This window comes from Poromitra crassiceps (genome assembly GCF_964638095.1).
Source record: "Poromitra crassiceps genome assembly, chromosome: 9".
NCBI lineage: Eukaryota > Metazoa > Chordata > Actinopteri > Beryciformes > Melamphaidae > Poromitra > Poromitra crassiceps.
In genome coordinates, this window is record NC_139630.1 from 17,065,776 (window position 1) to 17,079,547 (window position 13,772).

The 13,772-nt window shown below is 49.7% G+C and overlaps 1 protein-coding gene across 1 annotated transcript in view; it reads left to right on the forward strand.

Moving 5' to 3' along the window:
• LOC310782190 (protein NLRC3-like) overlaps positions 1-11 on the forward strand; it is a gene marked incomplete at its 3' end in the record, with an annotated part of 53,942 nt that extends 53,931 nt beyond the window's left edge. Inside the window, exon 8 of the mRNA XM_083642878.1 lies at positions 1-11. This exon is cut by the window's left edge and continues 531 nt beyond it. Within this exon, the coding sequence (XP_083499004.1) occupies positions 1-11 (11 nt within the window).
• Between the last annotated feature and the right edge of the window lie 13,761 nt (positions 12-13,772).

Below are 13,772 nucleotides of genomic sequence, written 5' to 3' on the forward strand. Positions count from 1 at the left end.
TCGAGGAGTGAGAGAGAAACACACTGTGACCAAACACAGCTGCTGACATAATGCTTCACTCTGTACACGATCACACACTGTGTGTGTGTGTGTGTGTGTGTGTGTGTGTGTGTGTGTGTGTGTGTGTGTGTGTGTGAGTGAGAGGTCGTCTGTTTGTTTGTGTGTGTGTGTGTGTGTGTGTGTGTGTGTGTGTGTGTGAGAATGACTGCTTGTTTGTGTGTGCGTGTGCGTGTGTGTGTGTGTGTGTGAGTGACTGAGTGAGAGGTTGTTTGTGTGTGTGTGTGTGTGTGTGTAGGTGTGTGTGTGTGTGTGTGTGTGTGAGAGAGAGAGAGTGTGTGTGTGTGTGTTAGGGATGTTCATCAATTATCGAAAATCGATAATTGATCGTTAAGGATTGGAATCGATCCTGTGGCATTTGGATCGATTTTTTAATTATTATTATTATTATTATTATTTTTTTTTGGACTAGGTTTGGGTGGAATTCGTTCCTCCTCGCCCCACTCCATTGCACAGCCGACTAACGTGAGGTGGAGCTTCATATAGTCTCTAGTTTTCTGGCTGGGCACGGGCCTTTGTGCCAACAAAACTGTTTTAAACATGGGAAATTCACACCGGCATGCGCCGGGGACAGCAGTGTTGGAGAGGAGACACATTGAAATAAAGAGTTCATTGAGGAGAACACGTTGTCTTTCGTATTTTCTGCCATAGGCATTCATTTTGTAAAAAAAAAAAAAAGAAAAAAAAAAGAAAAAAATTAAAATATTGAAAATTTTCTAAGTATTAATATGATCGATAATCGATAATTGATCGTTAATTTTCACCGATTATCGATTTTGGAAAATTTTCAAAATGAACATCCCTAGTGTGTGTGTGTGTGTGTGTGTGTGTGTGTGTGTGTGTGTGTGTGTGTGTGTGTGTGTGTGTGTGTGTGTGTGTGTGCGTGTGTGTGTGAGAGAGAATGAGAGGTTGTGTGTGTGTGTGTGTGTGTGTGTGTGAGTGTGTGTGTGTGTGTGTGAGTGTGAGAGAGAGAGAGTGAGGCTACATCTTCACTAAGCCGTTTTCAAAGACCCCGTAGTTGAAGCCTTCCCAGTCTACACTAGAGCAGGCTCCGAGCGTTATAATCTCAGGAGAGATTGAGTAGGCTAAATAAACCATACACATGAGAATTACCGTTAACATTACAGCATTTAATAACGTTCATTTTCCACAAATCCTTTGATCCTCTGTTGTGTCTGTCCCCATCACTCGACGATCATCATTCCCTTGAATAAATGAACGACACGTGTGATTAATCAATGGGCGTTTGTTTACCCAACACAATGCCGTGCAGCATGCAATAACGTTTTTAAAACATTAACACGTAACTTCTGCTTCTCTAGAATGTTAGTCCTCATGTAATATTTGACAAATGGACATGTTAAATGTCATGCTTGCAATTACGTTAGCTAAAGATTACCTCAATTTTGTGGAAGGTAACGTCAAACCGCAGGCGGCCGGGGCGGGCTGGTGACGCGAGGTCTGGAGATAATATCCACAAACTACTGACGTGCCACCATGATGCATCGGATCACAAGTAAAAAGGACAGAAGAATTTGGTTATCCATTTGGTTATCCATGATCAAACGTCTGTCCACTTTTCTCAACTAGCGGGGTAAACAGTGCGTCGCCACAAAAAGTGCGTCACCAGCGTGACACACTTTCTTCTTCTGTTGTTTGTAGGCGGGTCGCCGACAGCTTCAAGCTGCTTACCGCCACCTGCTGTACAAGTAGGTTAGTTGCATCGTTTCAAAAATCTCTATCTCCATTCGCTTTCGAAGACGGAGTTCAGACCGTCTTCGTCTTTAAAACGGCTTTAACACTCCAAACAATAGAGGTAGTGTGGACAATAGGTGCAAACGAAGTGCAATACGGCCTAGTGTAGACATGGCCTGAGTTTCTATGTATGTATGTGTGTGACTGAGTGAGAGGTTGTTTGTGTGTGCGAGAGAGAGTGAGTGAGAGATTGTGTGTGTGTGTGTGTGTGTGTGTGTGTGTGTGTGTGTGTGAGAGAAAGACTGAGTGAGAGGTTATTTGTTTGTGTGCCTGTGTGTGTGTGTGTGTGTGAGAGAGAGAGAGTTATATTGCAAATTATATTGCAGCTAATTCCACCACTGCAGTGCAGGCTCAGAATCGGCCTTCCTTCCCCCACTCTGGGAAAAAGCTCCGAGCAGGTAGAAGGGGGCGCGGCCGCGCAGGGGGTGGGGTGGTATGGATTAGGGACCATGGTGAAAGTGCTGCAGCCCAGGCAGCCAGAAAGCCAGAATTAGAAAAATGATTTCACTATTATTTAAAGACTTAAGACGTTGTTGTGCTTATTTTTTGTCTACTATTGTAAAATAATATTATCATGAAAAAGTAATTGTAAAAAAAAACAAAAAAACTCTGGCGCCCCTAACGGCTCAAGCGCCCCTAGCATTTGCCTAGTTCGCCTAATGGACGGCACGCCACTGCAAGGCTGTCCCACTTGATCAACCTGCTGAACAGTGATGCTTTGTATATAAGTGTGTTTGTGAGAGAGAGAGAGAGAGAGAGAGAGAGACAGAGAGAGAGAGAGAGAGAGAGAGATCCTAACACTTTTTCTCCTCATTGTCTGCACCATGATCATAATCCAGTCATTGAATCCATGTCTCATATTCTGAATGGTTGCTTTGTATATAAGGGAATGTATATCTCAAGACACGACAGAATTGTTGAGCTGTTAGTTAAAGACATAAGGTCATATGTTCCATCCTCTGTTGAAATCTAGAAACACTCCCATGTTTCAACTGCCATGTTCAAACTGTGTAATACTGATTATGACATCTTCTCAAATGTGACAGCTTGATGGTCTCATAATTAACAACTAAGTAGCTTAAAATATACGATAATGGTATTATTCATGATGTTATGATACAGCTTATGATGTTATTATGATGTTATTATACAGACTTGGGTACAAATGTAAATAGCTTGTATTCATATTTGGAAGCCTTGGTCATGTCCATAGGCTGGTCGTAAGTGGCCTGCAGAGGGCAGGACTGCCCAGACCGAGAGCCAAGGCTCTGGCCAAATTCTGCTCCATTTCTGCAATGATTGGCAGTCGCCACATTTGGAGGAGGCGCTGTTTCCTTTATCCATAGATTCAGACTAGATACATCTGTCACTATGAGATTTCCCTTTGTATGTGCATCTATTATTGTTTGTGTTCAAGGATTTATTTTTCACTAAATGTGAACACAAATAAAGGTATTGAAATGTGTGTGTGTGTGTATGTGTGTGTGTGTGTGTGTGTGTGTGTGTGTGTGTGTGTGTGTGTGTGTGTGTGTGTGTGTGCGTGCGTGCGTGCGTGCGTGCGTGCGTGCGTGCGGGGGGTGGTTTGTATGGGGGGTGGTTTGTGCCACTGACGTGGGCGCACGCAGCGTGTACGATGTGTCTGTGTGTCGTGTGTTTGGATTATGGCATGACACACAGACACATCGTGCGCGCGCGCATGCGTGCGCGCGCGCATGCGTGCGCGCACGTCAGTGGCACAAACCAGCCCCGGGGTTGTTTGTGCCACTGACGTGCGCGCGCGCGTGCGTGCGTGCATGCACGATGTGTCTGTGTGTCATGCCATAATCCAAACACACGACACATAGACACATCGTACACGCGCGCACGCATGCGCGCGCGCATGTCAATGGCACAAACCACCCCCCATACATGCGTGCGTGCGTGCGTGCGTGCGTGTGTGTGTGTGCGTGTGTTTGTGTGTGTGTGTGTGTGAGCGAGAGAGAGAGAGAGAGAGAGAGAGAGAGGTGAGTCACATGACAGACAGGCCAAAGACGAGTGAGTCACATGACAGACAGGTTAAAGGTGAGTTACATGACAGATGACGTGTGTGTGTGTGTGTGTGTGTGTGTGTGTGTGTGTGTGTGTGTGTGTGTGTGTGTGTGTGTGTGTGTGTGCCTGCTTTTGATGTTGTTCATGCATTTACAGGGAAGATGAAAACAGCCTGTGAAGCACAGATTTAGTTTAGACAGGTGCAGCTGTGCCCAGTAGCCTATATAAGGATGCAGTGCTGCTGCTGGTCATTTCTTCACTAGTCTCTCCTCACACTCAAATATTACGTTGAATCGCTGCACTCCGCATATACTACATAAGTGAGTCTGTGCCACTTCACAGCCACTGCTGGTTTTGAAGGCGGGTTGAAATTGAATGAGTGACAGGTCGTAGCACCAATGAGAGAGCGGTTCGAAAAATGGGCTGCGCCTCCCGTCTCGTCTGATTGCAAAGTCGTTACTGATTGGTGAAGACTGAATCCACCACTGGCCAATCACTGGCCAAGTGAACGGTTCCCTCCCATAAGCAGCCGGCTGGGAGGAAGCGTCCCAGATCCAGAGAGAGATCTGCAGCATGCAGTAACGTAGTGTATCAGCGTAAGAACTCTCATGGGTCTGGCGTTGAGACTATTTCTTCCCTGACACTCACCATGGCAAGTCCAGCAAGCAGCAGCCACAACATGGGCCTGGCAGAATAGATTGAAGAGGTGCTATGTCTCCCCTGAGAGTGATGCGTATAGTTCAGAGGAAGAGGAGCCCAATGCATCAGAGGTGGGAGAAGAGGAGCGGGATGAGCTGTCTGATTTATCTGACTCAGACGACCACCCGGACTATGTCCCTGGCCAGGAGGAGGATGAGCCCGAGGAGGAGGAAGAGAGACACCCCCCAAGAGGTGGAGAGGAGAGCCCCCCCGCGTCCCTGTGGCATGGATGTTGAGGAACCAGCTTATACCCTGATGGGCTCAAACCAGTGAGTTAACCCTCCAGTTACATTGACCTGCTGCTCCTGCCAGGTGTTTATCACTAAAAGCTTGTGGAAGGAGGCCACTGGCCGGGCCATCATGCAGGCCACCATGTCTCTGAACACATTTGAGACCATCACACGTCATCTAAGGTTTGTTTTTTTATTTTATTTTATTTATTTTATTTTTTTGAATTAGTGAATATTATTTTTATTGACAAACTAACCAGGATGGCTCGCCAGCACCGCAAATCAGACAGGCTCGCACCCATCCAGGCTGTCTGGGATGTCTGGCACGCCCGCCTGGCCATATGTTTTAACCACGGCCCAGAGGTCTGTGTAGACGAGCAAATGGTGCCCTTCAGAGGGCGCTGTGGCTTCCATCAATACCTCCCATCAAAGCCATGCAGATATGGACTAAAGATCTGGATGTGCTGCGATGTGGAGACAAGCTATGCTTGGAACTGCCAGGTATTTTTTTACCCCCCCCCCCCCCTCCTTTGCATTGTAAATTATTATCTATGCCTGTGTTTGTATTCTAACACTGTACTTTTTTCAGAACCTGGAGGTTTACACAGGAAAGGAGGGGGACCGGCCCGAGGTCAATCAGGGGAGGAGGGTCCTACTCCAGATGACCGAGGGGCTCCAGGGCAACGTGACCATGGAGAACTTGTTCTGCAGCTACGGCCTCGGGGAGGAACTGAGGAGGAGGAGGTTGTCCATGGTCGTGTGCAAGAACAGACCGGAGCTACCTGGCCATGCACGGTACTCCTCCCTCTTTGCCTTCCAGGAGATAAAGCCACCCTGGTGTCCTACATCCCCAAGCCAGGGAAAAAAGTCCTCTTACTTCTGGCACCATGAGGCTGCTGTCAGCGATGAGGATCACAGGAAGTCACAAATGATCCTTGACTATAACAGATGCAAGGGAGCTGTGGATAACCTCGACAAGGTAATTATTCTGATTGTGTTACATTATTTTAGTCTTTTACTCAAGTAGCATATTTGCTTACTGAATTGTGCTTCTCTGAAATGTACAGTGCTTGTATTCAACAACCCTTGCATGATGGCGAAAATATACTTTTATTGATTTCTTTCTTTTCTCTCTCTCTCTCTTATCGTGTGTGGGGACTTACAGCACTCGGCACAAGACCAGTCGGTGGCCCATGGCGTTGTTCCACAACATACTGGATGTGTCGGCCTACAATGCCTGGGTCCTCTGGCAGGCGGTGAAGCTCACCTGGAACGTGGCTCGCAGGTATAAGATTCGCCTGTTCCTTGAAGAGCTGGAGGAAGCTCTCGACCTTCCTTCCCCAGATGATGCGTAGAGACCGACGCAGCAGCCACTGTGCTGGTGATGAGAGTCAGGGGCCCACCCCACACACACACACACACGCACACACACACACGCACACACACACGCACACACACACACACACACGCACACGCACACACACACACACACACAAAAAATACATTTTCTTTTTCCTCAAAGTGAACTTGTATGTGTGCTTTATTTCTGTAAGGAAAAGGTAAAGTTCTGTCCTTAACCAGACATGTAGCTGTTTTTTAGAAAATGTACAAGGCACAAAAACTAAAGATGACTCAAAATAAATGTTGATGCCAATCTTTGACATATCCCAGGCTATGGTAATAACCCTCCCAAAAAAATCCAGTTTGCATTTATGGGGTGGAAAATAATTAACTTTTTGTGTTTCTACTGTAATTTTTACTGTAAACTGACATTTGTGGGGTTAAAATTCTGAGTAAGAATGACATGTTGCTAGTATGCTACCTATAATGAGGGATAGAAAAAGTAAACAAACAAAATATATATATATATATATACGGTATATATATTTATATTTCAATCATGAGAGACCGGTCGGTAAGGTTTAACAAGAGACTTTATTTAGCAAATGGCATGCATGGCAAATACTTTGGCGTATGACTCCCTTGTAAGATGGCGCTCCTCTTTAGGTGAGAGGGCGGCATCTATTTGGGCTAGAGAGAATCCCCCCCTCTTCCGTGGGGGATTCTTCGGGGGTCAAGACTCGTTGGTGGTGGACTGGGGAGGTGGGTGGGGTTAAATAATGCTTCAGAGGATGGTTTCAGGGGGAATGAACAGCCGTGATGCCGGCTGCTGCTGTGATCCGCCAGAGTGGGGGGTGACGTAGGACCCTCGCCTCGCTATATATACTAGGATGAACTGACGATGACTGACGTCATGAACTGAGGACAACTGATGTCATGACTGACGTCATGCACGAGATCATGAGATCAGATCAAACCATCTGACAGTGTCAGTTTTACTTCGTTTCGAACTCAAGCTCTCACTAGTGCCTACTTCGCTGCGTACGCAGCATTATGGAAGACTGTCATTTTTGCTCCAAAAATTACTTTACATTAAAACCTGACCACGCCCCTTTAGGTGACGTGGTGCCCCCCTGGGCTGACTGGGCCTCCCACCTCGCCCCCGTGACTACGTCACGGCCAGTCACCCCAGAGGCCGCCACTCTTCGCTTCTTCCAGCCAGCGTGAGGACGTCGTTTTCTTAAGCTCCGCAGTTAGCTCTAAAGTCAGTGCTCTTCATAGCTTGGACAAATAGACTCGCTTCGGTTCATTTGCCCACCTTCGAGAGGTTCGCGTGGACGAGATAAATCAGGATTCGGGGACCCGTTCCTGTGCTCTTCACCAGCGGCATCGGATCAAGTCATCCAAAGCTAAGAGTATCTTCTTTGCTAACTGTTATATTACTGCCGCTGTGCAGTGCATGTATTACTGCCGCCGCGCAGTGCATGTTTTAACGTTTCCCCGGCTGGGTTAACGTTGTTAGGCTCGAGCGCAAGACTCAGGTCTGCACTCATAACTTTTAGCTAGGTTGCACACGTGCAGAATAGCTTGTACCGTTAAGCACTAGAACAACAGGCTAATTAGCACAGTTGTCACAGTTAGCTGGCTTGCATCCGTGCGGTTTACTTCTGTTGCTAGGTACTGTAGGCGCCAGCTACTAGCGTTAGCGCGCGCACGTTCCTCCGGCTGGAGTAACGTTAGATAGATAGCTAGCTAGTCGTCTCGTGCAGCTAGCAGCTAGCTTAGCACTCCAGCATCTTCACCGTTGCAAGCGACTGTAGACAGTCAGCTTACACGGTTAACTCCCGCTAATTCTGGTACAGTCGGCGGGGCTTGTTGGCGGGTTAGCTTCTGCTCACTCGCACAATGAACCGGGCGGCTGACATGAGACAGAGGGAGACAGCCAAGAGCTGTGTTAGCTGTGAGGCTACTTTCGCGATCCAGGACCGCCACAGCCAGTGTGTGTTTTGCCTCGGGCACAACCATGCTAGCGACGCCCTGTTGAAGTCAGACTTCTGCCGGGCATGCGAAGGCTTTACCCTGGCCGTTTTACGGGAGAGAGCGATGCTCTTTGTCCAGGTGGGCCCGCGGCTTAGCCACGCACCTCCCGACGGAGGCGCGTGCGGTGGGCCTGACCGCTCGGAGGAAGAGGAGTTACCTGAAGAGCAGGGCTCCCCGGTCCTACCCGAACGGCAGAGTTTGAACTGGGGGGACGAGCCCATCGACCCTGTGTTAGAACAGGGGGGGTTTTTCCCCTATGACCCCTTCATTCCCCCCCAGGACGCCCCCCAAGAGGAGTTGTCTGGCGGGGAGGAATGGGACCGCGCGACCGCGGCCACCTCTCTGTTAGGGACCCGTTCGGAGGCTAGCCTCAACAAGCCCTATCAGAAGCAGTTTCTGGGGGTAATGTCTAGGGCTGCAGCTAAGCTTGGCATCGCTCGGGCCGAAACACCTCCGCCCCTCGATTCAGTGCTGCGGGGTTGCTATTACCAGCCACTCCAGGCACCACAGGCACCCCTCCCGAAGCCACGGCTGCCCGTCTGTATAGACGTGGTTCGCGCGGTGCAGTCAGGATGGGAAAGGCCTCAGGAGGCCAAGCCGCTCTGCGCGGGCATGGCTCCATGGTCGGCCTTAGAGGGGGCGGATAAACTCGCGTTAGCCGCGATGCCTCCTATCGAGGACATGGTGGCCAGACACCTGGCCCCTAACTCCGCGATGCCTACTTTGCCCTCTAAAGCGTGCCAACTTACAGCCAAGTTGGCCGAAAAGGCGTACTTGGCGGCGGGGCAGTCCGCCGCCATGACCAACAACCTGGCCATTCTGCAGGGCTACCAGGCGGTGCTCCTGCGGGACATGCAAGGTGACCCTGCCCCCGAGCTGTTTACAGAGCTCAGGATGGCCACGGATTACGCCATGCGTATGGTAGACTGCCTGGCGCAGAACAGTGGGAAGGTCATGGCCTTCTCCGTTCTCACCCACCGCCACCTGTGGCTAAATCTTACCCAGCTCCCTGAGCAGGATAAGAGGAGGCTGCTGGGGGCTCAGATCTCCCCGGGGGGCCTGTTCGGCTCCTCCGTGGAAGACTTGGCCCAGCGGTTGGAGACGCGTCAGAGGAACGCGGCGGCGGTCAGCTCCTTCTTGCCCAAGCGGGCGGAGGGGGAGGACCGCCGGTTCCAGGTCCAAGCGCGCGCGCAGAGTCGTCCTCCGGGGCCTCCGCCGCCGCGGGCCTTCTCACCGGCTAGGGCGCCCCCAGTGGATGCGCCCCACCCAGCTGCGGTGGGCCCATCATTCGTCCCACGGCAGGCCAGGGTACGCGGCCCCCGCCCCCCAAAACGAGGAGGTGCGTGGGGAGCGGGTAACCAGTCCCATACTTAGTCACCTCCCTGGGAAAGGGGGGGGGCTATGAGCCCACTGTCGTTGGAGCTCAGCGCTCAACTTCGGTCTGGGACTCAGCAGGGGCCTACCCAACCCAGCTCGCCGGGGCTTGGCTTCAGGGCCAGCCTTCGGCTTGTAGCTTTAGGGACAAGCCCACCGTCCTCGGTGCCCAGCGCCCGAGTCCAGTCGGGAGCTCTCCCTGGATCGCTTATCCGCCGTCAGGAGGCCCCCGGGACAAGCCCACCATCGATGGTGCCATGGGCCCATCGTTGGTCGGGAGCTCTCCTGGGGACCGCGCGAGCGGACGAGTCTGCATCCGGCGGTCAAAAGAGAGGCTTGCCTCCTTACTCCCCCCAGCCGGCGAAAGCCGCACGGCTGGGGGGTTTCGCCGGTTCAACACGCTCACATGGCACGTCAGTAGGCGGAGCCCGCGTAAGAAACCGGCAGGGGGGCTTAGCCTCGTTTGTCCCGCCCACCCCCCCCCCCCCTTTTTCTTCCCCAACCAAAGCACCGGGTCCCCCGGTGCCCAACATGCCTCGCCCCAGAACAGACGGCGATCTTCCTGGGGCTCGAGTTGAACTCCCGGGCTATGCGAGCCCGCCTTTCGCGGGAGCGACAGGCGCGCACGGTGCGGACAGCGAGGACATTAAGTCGATGCTCCTCGGTGTCAGTGCTTCAGTGCACAGTCATGTTGGGCCTGATGGCCTCGGCACTGCATGTGCTCCCCCTGGGGAGGCTACACATGCGTCCGTTCCAGATCTGGTTCCTTGCGTTGCGCTTGGATCCAGCCACGGACCGTCATCGCAGGGTGCCTATGACGGGTCAGGCCCGCCTGGCTTCGGCCATGTGGGCAGACCCCCGTTACCTATCGAGGGGCACTCGATTGGGCCCGGGCCCGCTCAGGCTAGTGATTCGCACCGACGCCTCCCTCTGGGGCTGGGGTGCGGTGTGCGGGCTTCTGTCGGCGAACGGCCGGTGGGAAGCTCAGGAGCATCACCACATAAACGTCTTGGAGCTGGAGGCGATCCGCCTCGCTCTGCTTCATTTCCAGCGAGTCATACATGGACGCCATGTGCTGATTCGCTCGGACAATATGGCGGCGATCACCCACCTGAACAAACAGGGCGGTGTGCGGTCGAAGGCTTTGAACCGGTTAGCGGCGGAGATTCACCTGTGGGCGTATCCCCGTCTCCTGTCAGTGTCGGCGGTCTATCTGCCGGGACGGCTGAATTACGGCGCCAAACTGCTAGTGGAAGCTAGCAGTTTGGCTCCTGAACGGGACCAGTTGCTAGCACAGGGCTTGCCTGACAATGTGGTGCGCACTATTCAGAGTGTTAGGGCCGCTTCGACCCGCACTCAGTATGCGTACAAGTCGGGGCAGTCCCCGCAGTCGCTTAAGGTGTACGTAGCCGCGATTTCGGCTTGCCACATGGGGATCGAAGGGACCCCCGTGGGGGTTTGCCCTTTGGTCTCGCGCTTCATGAAGGGGGCGCGTAAACTGCGCCCGCCGTTGCGGTGCGTTTTTCCCAAATGGGACCTGGTTACGGTGCTGGACGGGCTAACGGGTCATCTGTTTGAGCCCTTGGACTCCGCCGATTTAAAGGTTCTGTCCTTAAAGACTGCGCTGCTGCTGGCCTTATCGTCAGGGAAGAGAGTCAGTGACCTGATTGCCCTCTCGGTACAGCAGGCCTGTATGGTTTTTGGGGACGATGGGCGCAGGGTTACGTTGCGACCTAACCCGGCGTACCAGCCCAAGAATATTAATGCCAGCTATACTGCCCTCCAAATCCTAACCGCAGTAACTACAATTTTGGTCAAAATTGAGTTATTACTGAAATTGAACTTTTAGAGATCTGTTTTATCATATGACAAATTGTCTAAGTTCAGACTTGCTCTATATTTGAGAAAATGGTGTATAAAAGTTGCAGTAACTACAAAATCCAACCAAAAACCAGATCTAACCGCAGTAACTTAACTTACTGCAGTTTGATTTGATTTCCCAGAGCTTTAGCTGGACTTAAACAAACACTACATGCAGTAACTACATTGAAGTGTAGTTACTGCGGTTAAACACTGTTTTTGTTTGGGTTTTGTAGTTACTGCAACTTTCCCGGGAAAATTTTGCGCTCGCGCTCCTGATTCATAACACAGCCCAACATAGCACTCACTCTCATGGCACCAGCATAATCCATATCACTCTCTCTCATAATGGAACAATCCCGTGGGAAACGAATGGTGGAGCTTGCTTTGAAACGCAAATATCCAGAAAATGGTAAGGAAGACATGTCATAGCCTACAATACAAAATATGATAAACTAATGTAGTTATAACGCGAGTAATTATTTAGCGTTAGTAACTTTCCTACCTGCTCCGGGCTCCCCCCTGAAGCTGCTTGTACCTCCCACCAAGCGGCATAATCTTCGTTTTTCCTCATTGGGAATCCCTTTGTAGTTATTAATACAATCCAATCAGTCTATGGATCCAGTCATGGTAAAATAAACAAATAAAACCAAACGTCAACTGCGACATTGAAGAACGCAATCCATTTAGGTAATCCAGTTTCCAATATGAGAGCGCATTGCAGCTGTCCAGATTCTTAACTTTTGTTTTGTTTTGAGGTTGTAAAATCAGAAATGCCATATTCCTGCTACAAATCCGTAAGAGAGATAATCCAATACGGAGGGAATCCCCGTGTTTTCTGCCCAGAACTCCTCATGTGGGGGCTGGCTAATATCAGTTAACGTTAACGTAACGTAATTATTTCTATCACTAGCAAGCTAGCTAGCTAGCATCCTAGCTAGGAGGATGAGCCGTCACATCATGACATTGTTTACATCCCCTCCTTCCCTCTTTTCGTTCTCGTTTATTTGACTAGTGCTTCTCAAAGTTCAAACTGGGGTCCGGGGACCCCCAGGCGGACCGTAAGGTGTTCCAGAGGGTCCCCTGCAAAAGGGGGAATAGTTTATTTTCCTCATTCTATCCATAAGTAACACAATGACAGAATGTATGACTATTTTGGTCATGGGTTTCATAACCTTAATAAAACTTATAAAAGCAAGCATCAGATGGGAGCCTGTGGTCTAATTTCTGTCAGTTTAAGAGTCCTTCTTGAACAAGTTTGTAATGTTTTGGGTGTTACAGGGAGGATATCTACATTACGATATTCAGATGTTGCATTGCACACTATGTAGAGTTCTAAATCATTATTTATACAACCTAATCTTGTTGTCAAATTAAATAATAATAATTAAAAAAAGAATCTTGATTTGTTGCAGTACCCAGTACTCCCTCAAAGAAGCTCCATATTTCACCATCACAGATGACCTTGGATGAGATATTTGCATCACTGCAGGCAGAATTTGAGAATGGAGTTGATGACAATAATGATGACAAGGACTACATGTATGTGATTAAGGATGGGTTGGATGATGAAGACGATGATGATGATGGCAAAGATGGGTTGAATGATGAAGACATTGACGATGATGATGATGGCAAAGATGGGTTGAATGATGAAGACATTGACGATGATGATGATGGCAAAGATAATGACAAGGAGTACGTGATGGAGGATGAGTTGAATGATGAGGATGACAATGATGACCATGGCAATGACGAAGATGATAACACCAACAGCATCACTATTCGTTTTCAAGAGGACCAAGCTCAAGGTCACCCAGGGAGAAAAAATCCACAGATGGGGAAGCCATGTGGCCTAATGTGCAGGAGAAAATGCAGGAATAAAATAACAGAAGACAGAAGAAAAGAAATCTTTAGCACATACTGGAAGATGTCGTACATGGAAAAAAGAGCTTTGATTTTCCACATGGTCTCACAGGGTGACACAAAGCGCCACACTTCAGCGATCCCCAGCAGACGAAAGAAATCCCTTGTGTACCATCTCACGGATGACCACGGCCAATCACAAGATGTTTGCAAAACATTCTTCTTGACCACTCTTGGCTATCATCCCAAAAATGACAGACTGATCAATACTGTCATAGGAAACACCACCCCATCAAGCTTGGCACCACCCCAAGAAAAGAGAGGAAAACATGCAACAAAGAAAATCAATCTGGCACCAATATATGAACATATTGAATCCTTTAACCCTACTGTCAGCCATTACCGCAGAGAGCATGCCCCAAATCGTAGATACCTGCCCAGTGACATCAGTGTTCAACAAATGTACATGTATTATAAAGAGAAGAAGGATGTGAGCAAATGCTGTTATGAGACCTATCGTAA